Source organism: Muscardinus avellanarius (assembly GCF_963383645.1).
Source record: "Muscardinus avellanarius genome assembly, chromosome: 12".
Taxonomy (NCBI): Eukaryota; Metazoa; Chordata; class Mammalia; order Rodentia; family Gliridae; genus Muscardinus; species Muscardinus avellanarius.
In genome coordinates this window covers 6,018,531-6,037,842 of record NC_137798.1, presented here as the reverse complement: position 1 = coordinate 6,037,842, position 19,312 = coordinate 6,018,531, and the positions used below count along the sequence as shown (strand labels likewise).

At 40.1% G+C, this 19,312-nt stretch overlaps 1 protein-coding gene across 1 annotated transcript in view; it reads right to left on the bottom strand.

Annotated features, from left to right (window-relative positions):
- MYO5A (myosin VA) overlaps positions 1-19,312 on the bottom strand; it is a gene marked incomplete at both ends in the record, with an annotated part of 127,810 nt that overhangs the window by 85,122 nt on the left and 23,376 nt on the right. The window contains 5 exons of the mRNA XM_080707005.1: positions 3,133-3,239; positions 7,959-8,066; positions 8,698-8,779; positions 12,863-13,006; positions 19,176-19,312. The exon at positions 19,176-19,312 is cut by the window's right edge and continues 20 nt beyond it. Of these exons, the coding sequence (XP_080563131.1) occupies positions 3,133-3,239; positions 7,959-8,066; positions 8,698-8,779; positions 12,863-13,006; positions 19,176-19,312 (578 nt within the window). The remainder of the gene's footprint in view (positions 1-3,132; positions 3,240-7,958; positions 8,067-8,697; positions 8,780-12,862; positions 13,007-19,175) is intronic.

Below are 19,312 nucleotides of genomic sequence, written 5' to 3'. Positions count from 1 at the left end.
AATACCCACTAAAATACCATGGTCATTCTTCACAGATATAGGAAAATCAATTCTTAAATTCGCTTGGAAAAACAAAAACCTAGAATGGCAAAAACAGAATAAGAACCAAGCAGGAGGCATCATAATACCTGACTTCAAGCTCTACTACAGGGCCACAGTAATAAAAACACAAACCCAAATATCTGGCACATATGCAGACACACAGACCAATGGAACAGAATAGAAGATTCAGAAACAAATCCAGCATCTATATATATAGCCAACTGATTTTTTACTAAGAGGCAAAAAGTATACACTGGAATAAAAGCCTCTCCAACAAACGGTGTTGGCAAAACTGCTTATTCACATGCAGAAAAATGGAAATAAATCCCTCTTTCTCACTGTGCACAAGTGTCAATTCAAGACGGATCAGAGACCTGGAAATGAGACCAGAGACTTTGCAGTCACTTGAAGAGGGCATAGAACCAACACTCCAAAATATACCCATGGATTAAAACTTACTCAACAAGACTCCAAATAAACAAGAAATTAAAACAAGGGATTGCATTAAACTGAAGAGCAGCAAAGAAAACTATCAAGAACCTCCAATAGAGAGCCAATAGAATAGGAGGAGGTCTACTCCTGTGATTCACGACTGACATCTACACTATACAAAGAACTCAAGAAACTCACTGCCAAAAAACCCCCAAAAAACAACCCAATAAAAAAATGGACAAGTTGAACTAAATAGACACTTCAAAAAGGAGAAATACAAATAGCCAATGAATGTGTGAAAAAATATCCAACATCATTAGCATCAGAGAGATGCAAATCAAAACTACCCTGAGATCTCAACCTAACCTCAATTAGAATGTCAATCATTAAAAATTCAAGCAATAACAAATACTGGCGAGGATGTGGAGAAGTAGGAACTCTGATACACTGCTGGGATTGCAAATTAGTGCAACCACTTTGGAAAACGGTGTGGAGAATCCTCAGAAAAATGGGAATGAACCTACCATATGACCCAGCTATGCATATCTATGTTTATAGCTGCACAATTCACAACTGCTAAACTATGGAACCAGCCAAAATGTCCAACAACAGATGAATGGATTACAAAATTATGTCATATATATGCAATGGAATTTTACTCAGCCATAAAGAACAAATTTATGTCATTTGCAGGGAAAAGGATGGAACTGGAAAATATTAGGCTAAGTGAGATTAGTTAGTAACAAAAATCTTGTAAAGGGCTGGAGTATGAATGTGGATGAGCGGTAAGCTGAGTACGTTTCCCATATTGTGACACGTACACAGATCCCCTTATCTGCACACCTGGAAAAATGCTTGCGATCTCAGACAAGACTAGACCCTATATATACTATGTCTTTTTCCTTATACATACATACCTATGATAAAGTTTACTTTATAAATTAGGCACAGGAAGAGAGTAACAACAACTAATAATAAAATAGAACAACTATAATACTATACTGTAATGCAAGTTATGTGAGTGTGGTTTGTCTCTCCCTCTCAAAATATTTTATTGCAATGTACTCGCCCTGCATCTTGTGATGCTGTGAGGTGATAAAATGCCTGTTATGAGATGAAGTAAAGAGAATGATATAGGCCTTGTGATGTTAACTATGCAAAAGTTACTTGACAACAAGCACTATGCTTAGGAGTGGGTCTGGTAATAGTGATGGCTAAAGGACTCACCAGGTAATAACCTACATAGCTTGGATATATTGGGCAAAGAATACGATTCATGGCCCAGGAAGAATGGAGCAAGACAGAATGGAATTTCCTCCTGCTACTCAGAATGGAGACAGAGGGATGTCCTGAAGGATTTTGTTTTGTTTTGTTTTTGGTGATACTGGGGGTGGAGCCAGAGGCTTTCTACCTCTGGGCTATATTCCCAGACCTATTTTATATTTTATTTGAAAACAGGGTCTCACTAAGTTGCTGAGAGCCTCACTAAGTAGCTGAGGCTGGCTTCGAACCCGTGCGATCCTCTTGTCTCAGCCTCCCAAGCGCGGGGATCACAAGTGTGCGCCACCACGCCCGGCTGTCCTGAGGGATTTTAAGTAGGGGCATGATAGCTCTGTGATAGTAGGCCCTGATAGCTCTAAATTCCCTAAGTCTCCTTGTCTGAGTCCTTTATATCACAGTCACTAATTTCATCTGCCTATCTATTCCTATATAACTATCTGGGGGGTAACAGTGAGAATTCATACTTTTTTTTTAGGTACTAGCTCTGGGCTATACCCCCAGACCTATTTTTATATTTTATTTGGAAACAGGGTCTCATTAAGTTGCTGAGAGCCTCTAAGCTGCTGAGGCTGGCTTCGAACCTGTGCGATCCTTCTGTCTCAGCCTTCCAAGTACTGGGATTACAAGCGTGCACCACCACGCCCGGCCACACTTTTTTTCAATTGAACCCAAAGCCTTGTACATTCTAAACTCTCCTACTCCTACAATCTGAGAATTTATACATTTTAACAGGTATGTATGTATCACATTCAATAAAATTAAGGGACTGTTCAGTTTCTTACCCACTCTCAGGTATCTAATTTCTCTTTCCAAGAGAAAACACTGTTAACAGTTTCTTCCATAACCTTTATTCTATATTTTGAAACAGGGTCTAAGTTGAGGAAGGCCTTACTAAGTAGTTAAGACTGGCCATGAACCTTCAGTCCTGTCTCAGCCTCCCAAGTACTGGCATTACAAGCGTGCACCACTACACCAGCTCTTGTATAACTTTTAAACCATATTACACATTACACCTCCAGTGTTAAAGACACAAAGCTATAAATTCTTTGTAACTGTGCCATGGGCCAAATGAACCCTTCTGTCTATGCTTACTAAGTTTACATCTAATATTTACCATTTCTGTTATTAAAATAGGACATCCATCCACGTCCATATTCAAATTCTCTCTCAAACACACAAACTCTATGCACCAGGAATTAGAACCCACATCCTTTACTGTCAGTTCAAATTTTACTTTGGGATAATATGATAATATATCTCTTTGATAATAATCTCTGTCATAATGTCAGAGAGACTTAAAATACGTTGCTGCTGTAAAGAAGCAACAAACTAAAACACGATCCAACTGCCGTTACACCAACCTTGTTCTGAACTTACAGGTATTGTGCAGCTGTCTGAATCTCGAGATGTGAACCCAACGTTGCCTAAGTGAAGGATTCCAGCAAGTATTCGAAAAATTCCCATTTGATAAGACTCACTGATTCCTGAAACAGTAAATGAATAAGTGGTTCATTTCAGAGGAACACGACAATTAGAGCAGACACGTTAAGCCCATTTTAATTCTTGGATATTGCCGATGTTATACACATCTAATGAGTCGTGGCCACCGACACTTCCATCTTTGTCGACATCACCTCAGTAGGCGTTTGGCATCCGGGTGATGGCCGCGCATGGAGAGGGACAGATGTGGGATGAAGGCCTGGCTTGCTACCACCTGCCACCTCACAAGGCTGGCAACTGCACCCTCCTACGCTCTCGTTTCCTCACTGCAGATATGGGAATAATAGTGAGGGTTTGTTTATAGTGAATGAGGCAATGCACCCAGCATATCAACCACACTAGGTGACAAGGTAAGTACTAAACAAATGATCATCATTGTCACAAATTGGATTTGAATATTTTATAATTTATCTTTTTATCTTTTACTTCAAATGCAAATTGTAGCACAATAAAGCTGTTTTAAGTCTAGATGTTTAATTACTTCTTCTCGTTACAGGCCAAATAGAAATCAAAGCAATCCCAAGATTAGAAGTGTTCAGACTGGTGATTCCCTGGCCTGATGGGTGAATGTTCAATCATGGTATTGGAGCATGACCAAGTAGGATGAGAAAGCTGGACAGCTTTGGCTGTTATCTGACCTAGTTTCTTTTCTTTCTTTCTTTCTTTCTTTCTTTCTTTCTTTCTTTCTTTCTTTCTTTCTTTCTTTCTTTCTTTCTTTCTTTCTTTTGGTGATACTGGGGTTCCTGGAAGCCCTTCTACCTCCGGGCTACACTCCCAGACCTATTTTATATTTTTGAAACAGGGTCTCTTACGCCAGCGCAGCTGGCTTTGAACCTGCGCGATCTTCCTGTCTCTGCCTCCCAAGCACGGGGATTATAAGCCTGCGCCACCACGCCCGGCTAGATTCATTTTTTAATAAGGAAAGAATGTTCGGATATTAAACACAATTATATGTAAGTAGAAGCAGTAAAATTATTTCTAAATATGTAATCTTACGTAGGGTAACTGGGAGTTGACCTTAAAATGTCTTTGTTATATCCAGCCCTAGAAATAAAGCAGTGTGTTTCAAACTTTAATATGCGTATAAATTACTGAGATCTGTTAAAATGCAGATTCTGATTCAGGGTCTGAGAAGGAGTATGAGAGTCCGCATTGTTTACAAAGTCTTACTACTTTTAAATGAAATCCGTTCATTCAAGGCTACTTCTCAAAATACCAATGTACTATGTTGAGTTATTTATATTCTGGGATTTTTAAAAAATGATAATTTACCTCTACAAATTGTAGGCTACAGTGCTAAAGATTAATTAACACACATAGAGACCCAGCAGTTTTTAAATCTCAGAAACAGGAAGATGGCGACCGAGAAAAGCGGGGCTTAAGAGTCCCGCTAACAACCAATCTCCATTACCACAAAAAGAGCGCCTTTCATAGCCAGAAAACACCATCACCAGAAAAACAAAAAAAACACCAGGCTCTAGAGAGAAAGCGGACTGAGAACAGAGCTCAGGGCCACAGAGGAGACACACGCGCCCGAGGACGCGGCAGCAGCGCCATACTGCCGGCGGCAGCGGCGAACTCAGCGGACGGCTACAGCAAGCCGAGGTGAGCCGATGCGGAACAGCCAGGCGGGATCTTTCGGCGCAGACAGCATTTAAAGCTCCCAGTGGCTGAGCTCAGCACACGCTGCAGGGATTCAGAGTGGAAATCAAAACCAGAGAAGAAAAAATACGCCAGCCTCATGGCCGAGGGCGTGGCAGAGGCGCCATATTGCCACCGGCGGCGGCAGCAGCAGTGAATTCACCGAGTCCAGTACAGCTACATCTACGTACTCAAGAACAGTGAGTCAAATTGCGGGCCACAGAGGAGAAATCCCAGTATTGTGCCTCCTGGGACTTGACCCAGTGAGGGAGTGGTGGTGGCAGAGATATCACACCATAGGAGAGCGTGCAACCTGGCACCCCCCATAGTTTAAAGCAGCCTCTATTGACCTGGGTCGGAGACTCTGTGATACAACCCAGTAAAGGAGTAGTAGGGTCTGAGATAATACAGACTCGAGATCCAGAGCACATTAAGTGAAGCCATAGTGACCCAAGGGAAGAACCCAGAGAAGGCACAAACATCCGAAATCATGGGAAAGAGGAATAACACTGGAGTAATGAATGTGCACAACCCCACAACATCAGAACCTGATAAAACAGAAAATCAGAGATTTCTAGAAGATCAAATCAGGAAAATAACTGTAGAAATAATAGAGGTGCTTCGAAAAGAACTCAGAGAGAGCCAAAAAGAGATAAAGGATGCAATTAATGAAGTAAAGGCCTCAATTCAAAGCACAAACAACCGATTAGACCACATGGAGAACAGAATCTCGCTCTTAGAAGATGAGCAATCCAAAAATGAATGCATAGTTTCTAATCTAGAAAAAGATATCCAACAGCAGGAATCTGACATTGAAGAAATATGGGCCCATCTTAAGAGAGCTAACCTAAGAATAATTGGAATAGAGGAGGGAAAAGAAAGTGATACCAAAGGGATCAACAATCTCTTCAAGGAAGTAATAGCAGAAAATTTTCCAAATATAGAGCAAGAGGTTGATACACAGATCCAGGAAACTTATAGAACTCCCTTTAGACAGGATCGGAGAAGAGGATCCCCACGCCATATAATTGTCAAAATGACCAATGTGGAAGCCAAGCAGAGAATCTTAAAGGCAACAAAAACAAAGGGCCAAGTGACATTCAGAGGCAAACCAATTAGAATCACTCCAGACTTCCCAAACCAAGTCATGAGAGCCAGAAGGGCTTGGAGTAACATATTCCAAACTCTGAAAGAAAACAACTTCCAGCCAAAAATTTCCTATCCAGCAAAACTTTCTATCAAATTAGATGGAGAAATAAGAAGCTTCCATGACAAACAGAAACTGAAGGAATTTATGTCTTCAAAACCAGCACTAGAGAAAATACTCAAAGAGATTAACTACAAAGAAGAAATAGGTAACACTCACCAGAACCAGAGAAACAAGAGTTTCCATCCAACAGACAACTAAGATTGGTTATCTGTGGAGATTCATTATTTATGTTAGTCTTTTACCTATCTCTAAAATGTATTGTTTGCCTTTATTGTTGTTAATTTTTAGGATTTCTAGTTGGAATATTAATATACCTTCAGATATAGCATTTGGAAATATTTTATCCAATTCTATTAGTAACTTTTAACTCTGTTTACATTGTCTTTGGATATACAATATTTTCTTTTATTTTTTAGGGAGTTTGTATATTCTTCTGTTGCCTGTGCCATTGAAATCATATCCAAGAAATCACTGCCAATTTCAATGTTGTGAGGTTTTATGACCCAGATTTTCTCCTAAAAGTTTATAGTCTTAAGATTTATATTTAGGTCTTTTATCTAGTTTGAGTTAATACTTGTATGTGGGATTAGGTAAGGGTCCAATTTTATTCTTTTCCATGTAATTATTATTTTTCAACAATATTTAGTTAAAAGATTATTATTTCCACCACCAAATCTTCGTGGAAACCTTGTCAAAAATAACTTGACAATATAGGGAAGAATTTAGCTCTAGGCTTGTATTTAACTCCAATGGTCTATATATCTGCCTTTAGAACAGTACTACACTGTTTCAATTATTGTAGCTTTATATGGTTTGAAATCAGAAAATATACATCTTCTAGCTCTGTTTTTGCTTCAAGATTGTTTTGGGTATCTAGAGTCCGTATTCCATATCAGGATAGATTTTTTTCTGAAAAATAAATATATGATAGTTTCACCTAAAAAAAAGAAAGGAATGTTCTCTGGTGGGAAAGAGAGCGAAAGGAAATATTGAAATGTTATCTTTAAGTCATCAAAAGCTTGGTATCAGACAAATGAAACTGTTATGTGAGATTATTATTTTTAATTTTGGATAAATTGCTATAATACTAGATGTCAACCACTAAGCCAAGCATGGGAGGGAGGGATGGGGAGAGAATGGGGTGGGGATCGGGTGGGGGCTGACTGGGCGATGTGTGCATGTATGTCTACAAAAGTCTGTATCCCACTATGATGTATGAATACAGTGCACCAATAAAATAAAATTAAAAAAAAAAAAGCCACAAAAAAAAAAAAAAAAAAAAAAAATCTCAGAAACAAAACAGTGACATCTGGGCTGTTACCAAGCACTGGAATAAATGACATTCAACACAACATTCTGTCACTGTGCCAACTTAGCTACATTTCCAAATGGACATACAAAGACCTTGAAATAAAAAGCAGAAACTCGCACAAGATGCAAGCTTGTACAGAAATCTGTTTCAGTAGCTTTAGGTTCTAGATTTTTATAAAAATGTAAGCAAAAAGTTCCAGTTCGTCTTCTCTCTCCTGATGCCTCAAATGTGTTCTTCAAATCATTTTTATGGAGGTATAATTTGAAAACCATAAAATTCACCTATTTTAATTCAATCATTTTTAGTAAGTTAACAAAATTGTGCAACCATTACCACAATCTAATTTTAAAATAGTTTCATCACTTAAAAAAAAACAAACCAAAACAAAACCACCTCGTGCACAGCTGTGTTCTATGAGCTTTGTTTAATCTCCCAGCAATGGTCATCACTCAATACAAAGGCAAACTGACATTCCAAACCTCGGGGTGCTCGAATCAAAAAGCTGTTGCTAACAAGCACTCGAGATTGAAGTGAGCTTACCTAGCAGCGTGCAGGCCTGCCTGGTGTGTGCCATCTCCTTCGCATCATCCACCCCTTCAATCACAGGGCTAACTCCTTGCTTTGTGTAATGAAAGTTATTTGCATTTCCTGAAATGAAGGAAAATTAAAACTTTCTATAAAAAGCTTTGACTTCTACCCATATGACCACTCTGAATTAGAGACAGGGATGGCACACTGAAAGGTAAAAGGTACACAAGGTCTGAAGTTTAACTGTTTGTGTTTTCAACTGTATGTTAATATAAAAGTATAAACTAAATAATGGAGTAAAATATTTATAATTTATTTATCTTAGTTTGGTGAAATGAAGAGTAATTTCCTAAAGATTTCATTCTAAACCATATGCTAGGCCAATTTCTTCAGACATCTTAACTTCTCCCATCAGAAACCCTACAGGCCTACATCTAATAAACTATTTTAACCTTTTTCTTTTAATCAAGGCAAGCTTTAAACATATATAAAAGTAGAGTGTGGTATGATGCAGCCGTATGGAAGCATCCCTATCGTACACAACTATCACCTCAAGGCCAAGCCTGTCCTGCAGCCGCTCACCCTCTACCCGCCCCCACGGGTCATTCTGAAGTCAACTGATGACCTTTTAAATCATTTTATACATAAGTATGTCAGTATGAGATGAGATATTTTTTAACAAGGAAGTCTGGAAACTCAGAAATTAAGAGAAAACAATACCAACATAATAAATCTAGCGTCACATTCATACCTAACCGCAGCATATTAAATTCAGGTAACTGTGCTGAGGCACAGAGCTGATAGAAGATGTGATAGTTCCTCTCCTCTTCTGCCTTTGAAATAAGAAAGATTTTAATTACAGCACCTTGCCTAAAACTCAAAACATTCTACCACAAAATACAATCCTAACACTTAAATATCTTGGTTGGTAAATAAACTATACTTCCCCAAATTTCCTAATATACCTATTTATGATTACTAAACCTTACGGTTTGTAGTTTACATGAGGGGCATGAACCTATATATAGTTCCAGCTCCTGGGAGGTCGGGAGGAGGACTCTGGGGAATAGGAGATTGGGGAGGCTGGAAACACAGTGAGATCGGCTCTCGGAAAAAAACAAACATAAATAAAATGTAGTTCATATGCATATGTGTACATGTGTGTTAGCCACATACAATATAAAGATCTGACAGTAATACGTTCTGAGCTAGTGAATGGCTTCATCTATAGCCATACTCAAGAAAGCAGTGCTTTCTGGAGAAACTAAAACTTTTCTTTCCTTTTCTTTCTTTCTTTTGCAATACTCAATACTATTTTTAATGATGCATGGTCTACCCAACACTTTGAAAAAAAAATCCTATCCTTGCCATACTATAGAGCAGACCGCCTTCTGTCGTTATTTGTAAGAAATCACAAATGTACTAGGTCCTCTGTATTTTTTAGTTTAAATATTTTAAAAGTAGTAACTATTATATGAAGTAGAGAATCATTTCCTTTATAATTCTAAGGTCAATTTTTGATATTTACTGAGAGTCTTTTTCCGTATATACCCAAAATTACAGTTGCAATGATACTATACATACAAAATTGAATCCTAATATTCTATCATCCTACCCTTGAATTCTGCAATGTTTCCACTTGGATTAAAATTAGTATTACTAAGGTGAAGATTGAGCTTCATGCCCAAAGTGGACTAGTATCTGGTAAAATAACAACAACAAAAACCTATTAGCTGAGCATGGTGGCACATGTTTGTAATCTTGGTACTTGGAAGACTGAGACAGGAGATCACATGTTCAGGACAAGCCTCAGCAACTCAGCAAGGCCCTCTGTAACTTAGTGAGATTCTGTTTCAAAATAAAATTAAAAGCCAGCCGGGCGTGGTGGCGCACGCTTGTAATCCCTGCACTTGGGAGGCAGAGACAGGAGGATCGTGTAGCTGCGAAGCCAGCAGCACGTGCTGGTTTAAGAGACCCTGTTTCTAAATAAAAATGTAAAAATAGGTCTGGGAGTGTAGTCCGGAGGGCTTCCAGGAACCCCAGTACCACCAAAATAAATAAATAAATAAATAAATAAATAAATAAATATAATAAAAATAAAATTAAGAGCCAGGCATGGTGGTACACACTTATAATCCCGCATTTAGGAGGCTGAGACAGGAGGATCGCGGGTTTGTGGACAGTATCAGCTACTTGGTGAAGCCCTTTACAACTCAGTGAGACCCTGTTTCAAAGTCAGAATAAAAAATAGGGCTGGGGGTATAGCTCAGAGGCAGAATTCCCCTGAGTTCCATCCCCAGTACAGCAAAAAATAAAGTAAGGCTGGATGTGTAGCTCAGAGGTAGAATGCCCCTGGGTTTAACACCCAATACCACAATAAAAAGGGAAAAAAAAACTGTTATAAGGCAGAAGATACTGAACAAAATATCATGATTACAGCCGGGTGAGGTGGCGCACACCTGTAATCCCAACATTTGAAAGGCAGAGACAGGAGGATCGTGGTTCGTGGACAGCCTCAGCTATTACTTAGTGAGGCCCTTCACAACTCAGTTATTTTTCAAACATAAAAAGGACTAAAAAATAGGGCTGGGGGTGTGGCTCAGAGGTAGAATGCCCCTGGGTTCCATCCCCAGTACCACAAAAAAATAAATCAATAAAATAAAAACAATGATTAACAACATAATTAGGCAAGAGATTACTGGGTGGTTCAACACACCGAAACTAGAAAAACAGGTGGGTCTGCAGAAATACTCTAGTCATATTTATACTTGAAGGACAACTTTAAGCAGGTTTTTTTTCTGACTGTATGATTCATTTTGACATACCAAACATTCTCAATATTCTATAGCCCCTGGGAACAAGGGGACAGCTAGAATGAGGATTAGGCCTACCATTTAAGCACTACTGGCCTTTGGCAAATCTCCTAAGCAAGAACGGTTTTTCCTATCCACTTTGCCTTTATTCACTTACCTATCAATCGGTGGAAATCTGATTAAATAGAAATGACTATCTGGGCTGGGCATGGTGGTGCAAGTGTGTAATCCCAGTGCTTGGGAGGCTGAGACAGGAGGATCACAGCCAGCTTCAGCTACTTAGTGAGGCCCTCTCAACTTAGTGAAGCCCTGTTTCAAAATACAGAATTAAAAAATAGGGCTAGGGGTATAGCTCAGAGGTAGAATGCCCCTGGGTTCCAAGTATTGTAAAAAGAAAAGAAAAGAAAAGAAAAGAAAAGAAAAGAAAAGAAAAGAAAAGAAAAGAAAAGAATAAATTACTATTTGGGCCCGGCGTGGTGGCGCACGCTTGTAATCCCCGCGCTTGGGAGGCTGAGACAGGAGGATCGCACGGGTTCAAAGCCAGCCTCAGCTACTTAGTGAGGCTTTCAGCAAATTAGTGAGACCCTGTTTCCAAATAAAATGTAAAAAAAAAAAAAGGTCTGGGAGTATAGCCCGGAGGTAGAAAGCCTCTGGGTTCCACCCCCAGTACCATAAAAATAAATAAATAAATAAATAAATAAATAAATAAATAAATTACTATTTGGGCTCAATCCCCTCTTATGTCTAAGTCACTCTTTCTTCTGAGAACCAGACACTTTCCTAAAGACCTGCAGGAAGATTAGCGTGTGGGAAAACGTGTTTTGTGTGCACCTACACATTAGAATGATGGTGGAAGATGACTATTTTCTTATACAGATCAAGTATTATATTTTAGGTGCAACCCTAAAGTACCGAAGGCTGAATATGTCCCAGACACTTCCAAAGCCGTGACAGCCTGAGGCGCGATGAGACTCGGAACCACTGCATGGCACCGCAGGTGTCGACCTCAAGGCACAGGCTGGTCTCAATGCAGGTGTCGACCTCAAGGCACAGGCTGGCCTCAATGCAGGTGTCGACCTCAAGGCACAGGCTGGCCTCAATGCAGGTGTCGACCTCAAGGCAGTGAGTGTCCAGTTAAGGGGCAGCTGAAACTCCAGCACTCACATGAGTAGGAGCCCTCTACTGGGAATTCCCAATGATAAATACAGACTCGCTTCATACCTATAAATGTATGCTTACTGGTATTGCAAATGTATAGTATTTTGACCTTTTAGATAAAATGTACCAAGAGCACACATGTGAATGCACAAATGCATCAACTGTATTTTAATTGTTAATTTTTTAAATTTTTTATTGGTGTATTGTATTCATACATCTTACTGGGATGCAAGATGGTGGAGACATACATGTACATATCACCCAATAACTGTATTTTTAGACAGTAATTTATAACTGAGTTATGGAGATTTTTTTAACCCTCCATATTCTATCTAAACAATATCATATTCCAAGAAAAAGGAAGAAAAGAAGACAAGGACCCCTGTCTGTCTGTCTGTCTGTCTGTCTGTCTGTCTCTCTTTGGTGGTACTGGGGTTCCTGGAAAACCTTCTACTTCTGGGCTACACTCCCAGACCTATTTTATATTTTTATTTGGAAATACGGTCTCTTAAGCCAGCAAGGCTGGCTTCGAACCTGCGTGATCCTCCTGTCTCCACCTCCCAAGCGCAGGGATTACAAGCGTGCGCCACCACGCCTGGCCATTTTTCTCTCTTGAGCTGAGTTAAATTATAATTCCTTTAAGGCATGCTGTCTTGTCAACCGGAAAATATGAGAGCTAAGACTAAACTAATACCCTCTCTTCTTAACTAAGCTTTACAACAAGCACATGCAGGAAAAAGTTCAAATCATTAGACCTAAATCAGTGCCTAGTCCCCAAACCTGTAAGTCCAAGGGGTATTCTCCTGCCAGCGTAGTTTGTAGTCATATTAAAGAATAAGCCCTTCGGAGTGTCTAGAAATAAAATGCATACAACACCAGCAAGCATGAGCTCTGCATATGATGCCCTAACACAAGTAAATATACATGTGTGCATGCCCAGCTTACCTGGAACACCACTCTGGATTTCTCCAAAAGGTAAGTTCTCATATTGGCACCAATGATTCGATATCTCTTATCAAAACCAATCTCAATATACTTCCCAAAACGGCTGCTATTATCATTCCTGGTTGTTTTAGCATTTCCAATTGACTAAGAAACAAGGGGAAAATAAGATTTTAGAAATACAATTTATGACATGACAATTACCAGGTTTGCTCAGAAAAAGGCCAGAATAGAACAAAACTCTTTAAAACAGAGTCTTTTAAGAACAGAATCAATTTTCCCCCTGCAGACACAGATGCATGCTTTGCCCACTACACCACTATGTGGATATATACTAACATTCCTTATTTGTCTTGTTAGTCTTACAAAAATTAATTTCAAACAGCAAACCTAATCCCAGTGATTGGGATGTTTTCATGTATCATTCATACAATCACCATGGCAACGAAAGAGGACGGGGGTTGAGAGATGCCACAATCAGCCTTATTAGCTAAGTATTCCCAAGTTCTTTATTTCTTGAAAAACACTGTTTAACATGACTGAGATGAGTAAAACAAACTCGTATTTTCCTGGAAATACTGCTCTGGTTGTTCAGGGTCTCTTTAGAAATCAGAAGTTTCTATCACCTAGGGCAACAAAGGAAGTTTAGGTGAACTGCATTACTAACAGACTTCAGTACTGTCCACTTAATTTAAAAAGTACAATTTGGTTTTGAGTTCTCTTTTTCTCCTCCGCCTCCTCTTTAGTTCTCTCTTCCACCTCTTGTTTTCCCTTTTGGCACTGGCAAATAAATCCAGAGGCACTCTACTTCTAAGCTATCCCCACAGCCCTTTTTATTCTTTTATTTTGAAACAGGGTCTCACTAAGTTGTTGAGGCTAGCCTTGAACTTGCAATCCACTTACCTCAGCCTCCCAGGTACTAGGATTACAGGCATGCACCACCATGCCTGGCTGGCCTTTAGTTTTGATGGTTGTATCTAATTGCAAAATTTCTGCTACATAATACAGAGAATTACCTTTCTGCTAAATTTTATATGTAACCTTAAAATTAAAATGGCACACACCTTCTTTCTGATTTAAGTGACATGCTTCTATAAAGTCTTAAAGCAAAGCAAAAAAAAGTTGTGTGGTTAGAAAAGCAGTACTCACATAATATACATAGTAAGTGTTTAATAAACTTACTTCACATAAGATTGACATCTGTCATTCATGCAAAGCCAGTATTAGGGTTAGTGTATCAGAAGCATAGCAAGTAATTTATCCTTTTTGAGGCTGTTGTGAATAGAACTGTTTTCTGTGGATTCATGATTGGTGTAAAAGAATGCTAATGATTTCTGTAGATGGATTTTTTTCTGCTCCTTTGCTGAAACTATCAAGTCTCCTGGATGAGTTTTTTAGGTCGTCTCAGTAAAAGGATCATGTTATTAGCAAACAAAGACAGTTTCCGTCCTTCTTTCCATATTTGTATGCCTGTGATTCCTTTCTCTTGTCTTGCTGCTGAGGCTGGAGCTTTGGGTACTATATTCAAGAGTGGTGCCAGTGGGCATCCTTGTCTTGTTCCTGATTTTTTTTTTTTTTTTTTTTTTTTTTTTGGTGGTACTGGGGTTCCTGGAAGCCCTTCTACCTCTGGGCTACACTCCCAGGCCTATTTTTTATATTTTTATTTGGAAACAGGGTCTCTTAAGCCAGCACAGCTGGCTTCGAACCTGTAAGATCCTCCTCTCTCCGCCTCCCAAGCGCGGGGATTACAAGCATGCGCCACCATGCCCGGCTTGTTCCTGATTTTAAGGTAAATTCTGTCAGTTTTTCCTCATTCATAATGATGGTAGCTTTGGTTTTATTTTATATAGCCTTTACAAAGCTGAGGTAGGTTCCTTCTATTCCTGATTTTCTCAGCGTTTTTAATCATAAAAGCTGAATTATGTCAAATGCTTTTTCTGCATTTATTGAGATAATCATGTGATTCTTTGTCCTCAGCTCCATTAATGTGGAGCTCCATTAATTTATTGATTTGTGTATGTTAAACCAGCCTTGCAGGTGACGCCTATTTGGTCATCATGAACTATTTTCTTTATGTAGTTTTGAATATAAATTGCTAATATTTTATTGAGCATTTCTGTACCTATGTTCATCAATGATATTGGTCTGTAACTTTCTATTCTCAGGTATCTATATTTGGTTTGGGGATTAAGGTGATGTTGGTTTCACAGAATGAGTTTGGCAGTTTTTCTTCTATTTCACAGAATAATGTGAGGAGCACTAGACTTTGTTCTTCTATGAAGGTCTTAGCTAGGATCCATCTGGGCCCGGACTTTCCTTTGATGGGAGGCCTGTTACTGCTGTTTTGGTCTCCTTACTTCCTATTGGTCTCTCTAGGTTTTCTCTGTCCTTTCAGTGTCTGCTTTGCTGGTTATCTCCTCTCAGCTGCCAGATGAGTTGAGCAGGGCTTACTGACTTTGCAAGAAGGTGGCCCATCTTCAGTTCGGGAGTACTGTTGATACTGGGAGTGCTGTCTGAAGCAGCTACTCTTTCAGACATCCTTCCAATTGTAGGTGGATACACCTCTTCTCCTGGTGTGCTGTCAGCGCATGGATGGACTTCGGGGGCTATCCTCCAGCATGTTCTGTGTTTGGCATACTGGCAGCACAGTCTTTATTTCTTGAAGTCTTATCTCTGGAATTCAGAGTTTTTATTCCAAGTTGGGAAGTTTATCTGGGTGAACACTATTATTTTGTAGAATGAGGGTTAGGGAGATGACACTTGGAACAGGGTTAGTACAAGAGAGAAAAACTGGAAGGAGAGAGAGAGATGACTGTGGTATCCTCCATAGAGAAATGAATGCATAGGAAGAGAAGAAGAGAAAGAGAACACAAAATGAGAACAAAGGTACAGACTCAGCTGGGACCAGACTTAGACTAACCTATGAAAGACACATCCACACAAAGGACCCAGTTAAGAAAGAGAAGACGCCTTGGACAAAACTAGCACCACTTAAACAACCTGAGAAAATGATAAGCCAACCTAAAAATGATTATTAGATAAAGAGTAAAAAAAAGTAAAGGGGAAGAGAAGAGAAAGAGATAAAACTAGCAAAATGGTGACATCACTAGAGTGACCCACCAAAATACAAACAGCAAATAAAAATTGTTATTTATTAGAAAGAGAAGTGAAATAAAAAATAAGAAAAAATAAAAATAGCAAAACAGAAAATATTAAAAATTTTCAAAAGGATTAATATATATATAAATGTAGAGGGGGGAGAGTGTGTGTGTGTGTGGTACTATGTTTCCTGGAAACCCTTCTACCTCCGGGATACACTCCCAGACACGTATTTTTTATATTTTTATTTGGAAACAGGGTCTCTTAAGCCAGCGAGGCTGGCTTCAAACCTGCACGATCCTCCTGTCTCTGCCTTCCAAGCGTGTGGGCCACCACGCCCGGCGCAAAAATATATTTTAATTAATAATTTTTTGGGGGAGTAGGTCTGGGGATGAAACCCAGAGGCATTTGACCTTCGAGCTACACCCCCTCCCCAATTTTTTTTTTAGTCTTTATCTTGAAACAGGGTCTCACTGAGTTGCAAAGGGCTTCACTAAGTAGCTGAGGCTGTCTGCGAATTGCGATCCTCCAGTTTCAGCCTCCCAAATGCTGGGATGACAAGCGCGCGCCACAGCACCCGGCTACAATAAAAATTTTAAGAAAATTAATTCTTTAAAAAAAATTTACTTCGAGTGAGGACTTGATATTATTGGTAGTGCGGTCTCAATGAGGAAATCCTCTCTTGCTCTGGATGGTTAAGGACTTCTGCTCCTACCTGAGAGTCTGTGTTTCCTCTATCCTTTAGCAAGCTGGGTCTAGGCAGGACACACTGAGGTCATTCCTGACTCCTTCCTGACTCATTTTAGGTCTGTGGATTATTCCTTGCTCCAGGTACTTGCGATGCTGCACTGGCGGGAGAGGAGCAGGTTCGCTCCCCATCTGTAGACTTAGTGATCCTGGCTGTGTGGCCTAAGAGCACCTGGGCCTTGCTTACGATGAGTTCTACTCCTTTGTTATGTCAGGGAAGGGAATGCCAAGGAGGGCCTGGAGACTATCCAGACTGGAGAGACCCTGCCGGTGCAGTCCGTGAGGGGTGGGCATTGGCTGGGGAGTGCCCCAGGATTTTGTTTGTGCCACTGGGTCTGGTGCTGTTGAGACTGCACACTGGGCTGTGACTACGGACGTCAGTATCCCTGCTTATGGCTGGGAAATAGCTCTGCAGCGGCTCAGGAGCTACAGGGCGGGGGCTGAGGAGCAGCCCAGCCCTTCCCTGGCAGCTGCTCTCTAAATGGAAGCGAGCCTTGCCCAGGATCAGAGCTTGGCCGGGTTGCTGGATGAGAGGCCCTCTGTTCTTGCCTTGCTCGCTACCTCAGAAGGCTACGGACACTTCTTTCCGTGCACTGTCAGGCTTTGCATCTGTCCTGCCTGCCAACCGGAGCCCCCTCGTCTGGCTCTGGGACTCCAAGGGCCTCAACTGTCCCCAGATACCAGGAATTCACTGTCATAACCAAACCGAGCAAAACAAAGCTCTTTGTTGCTTTCTACTCCAAAATAAAAGGTTGGCTCCATAAGGTGTGTTCATCTAAATAATAATACTATCAGTAGCACCCACCCCTTATCAGTAGCTAAATTTTATGAAAGTCTTAATTTGCTTAAAATCTTTACTATTCTAGCTGGGTGCCATGGCACATGCTTGTACTAAGACAGGAGCAAGTTCAAAGCCAACCTCAGCGACTTGGAGACATCCAGTTTCAAAAGAAGAAAAGAAATGGGCCAGGGGTGTAACTCAGAGGTAGAGTGCCCTGGGTTCAATCCCCACTGCCCAGCAGAGAGACAGATAGAGACACAGACACACACGATAATAAAGATGATGATAATGATGGTGATTTTGACTACTCTTTCTTCTTTATTTGATTCTTGGTACTGGGGATTAAACCCAAGGGCACTCTACCACTGAGCTATTTCTCAGACCTTCTTTCTAATTATTTTTTTTGAGACCGGATCTCACTAAGTTGCCCAAACTGGCCTTAAACTTGTGACCTGCCTGCCTCAGTCTCCCAAGTTGCAAGGATTAAAGTGTGCACCACTGCAGCCGGCTCACTATTCTGTTTGGGCATAGACATCTATTTCTTCTCGTCCAACCTATTTCAGAGGACTTTCCAGTTTTCTTTCCACAGGACACCGAGCTTTGTGGTCCGGAGGCCTCTGGACTTCACCAGCAAGACATGTCTTTAGGTTCTAAGAGCAGAAGTCCTGCTGCTTTAGAAGGCAGCTGGGAGACAAAAGGTTCACAGCACTCTGTTTTTAAGGGTCACACACAGCACTGCAAACCAGGCACAATTACCTCTGGACAGATTATTGCAAAAATCACTTGTACTACAGGTACAGCAGGCCACTTTTAACTCCATCTGTATTCAGGCAATAAATAAGACTTAACAAAAGGAAAAGACAGAAATAAAAAAATTGCCCATTTAAATTTTTAACAAGAAAAGTTTGGTTTTTTTCATGTCCAAAATAGTCACTCTCCATTTAATAAAACGTATTTTTCTCCATTTTCTTACAAAACTAAAACTTTCTTAAAGTCATTAATAATTCTCTAGCTACAAATCTTAAACTACTGAAATTCTCACACAACCAAATGCATTTTCTTTGGCTTAGGAATTTCTACTTTGTATATATATAAGTGTTGAATTTCTTTTACTAACCTCTACTTGTGTGATACGCTTGGCGAAAGGAAACAGAAAAATGTTTATGATGCCACCGTTTAAGTTTATGATTCCAACTTGGGATAAATTAAAATTTGCAACTAAATAGGCTGAACTAAGCGCAGCCAGCGAACTGTGGGAGGGTAATGAGCTCATCCTGGCCTAAACAGAGTGAGTGCTGTGTTTGGAAAGAACAGAAACAAGAACTCAGGACTGGAGAAAAGTGAGCAACTTGTACTTCTGGTACAAGGCACAATAGGTATGAATCAATTAACTAAGAGAGAGAAACTACAAAATGAAGCACTGTGGCTAGTATTATGGGCAACAATCCTGTTGGTAGGTTAAAATTACAAGATTCTGATGAAAGCAAATTCCTTTATAGCTGGGCTTTACTCAAAATGTACAGAATTTTCACTTTTTCTAGATCTCTTACTAACATGTAGAAAAGTATTTTCCTACATTTTAGTGGCTGGGAGACTCCAGACTTTCTGACACAAGCTGTACCCACCAATTTTTTTGAAGTTTCCTAATAAGAGAATCCAGTGTGAAGGTGCAGGGTGCTGCCGACTTACCTCCATGATGGGGTTGGAGGCCAAGACCTTTTCCTCAACGTTGGCCTCACTGGCTGAGCCGCTTACGGTTGCAAAGTATCGCATGGCATACTTAGCGGACACTGTTTTTCCTGCCCCCGACTCTCCACTTACAATGA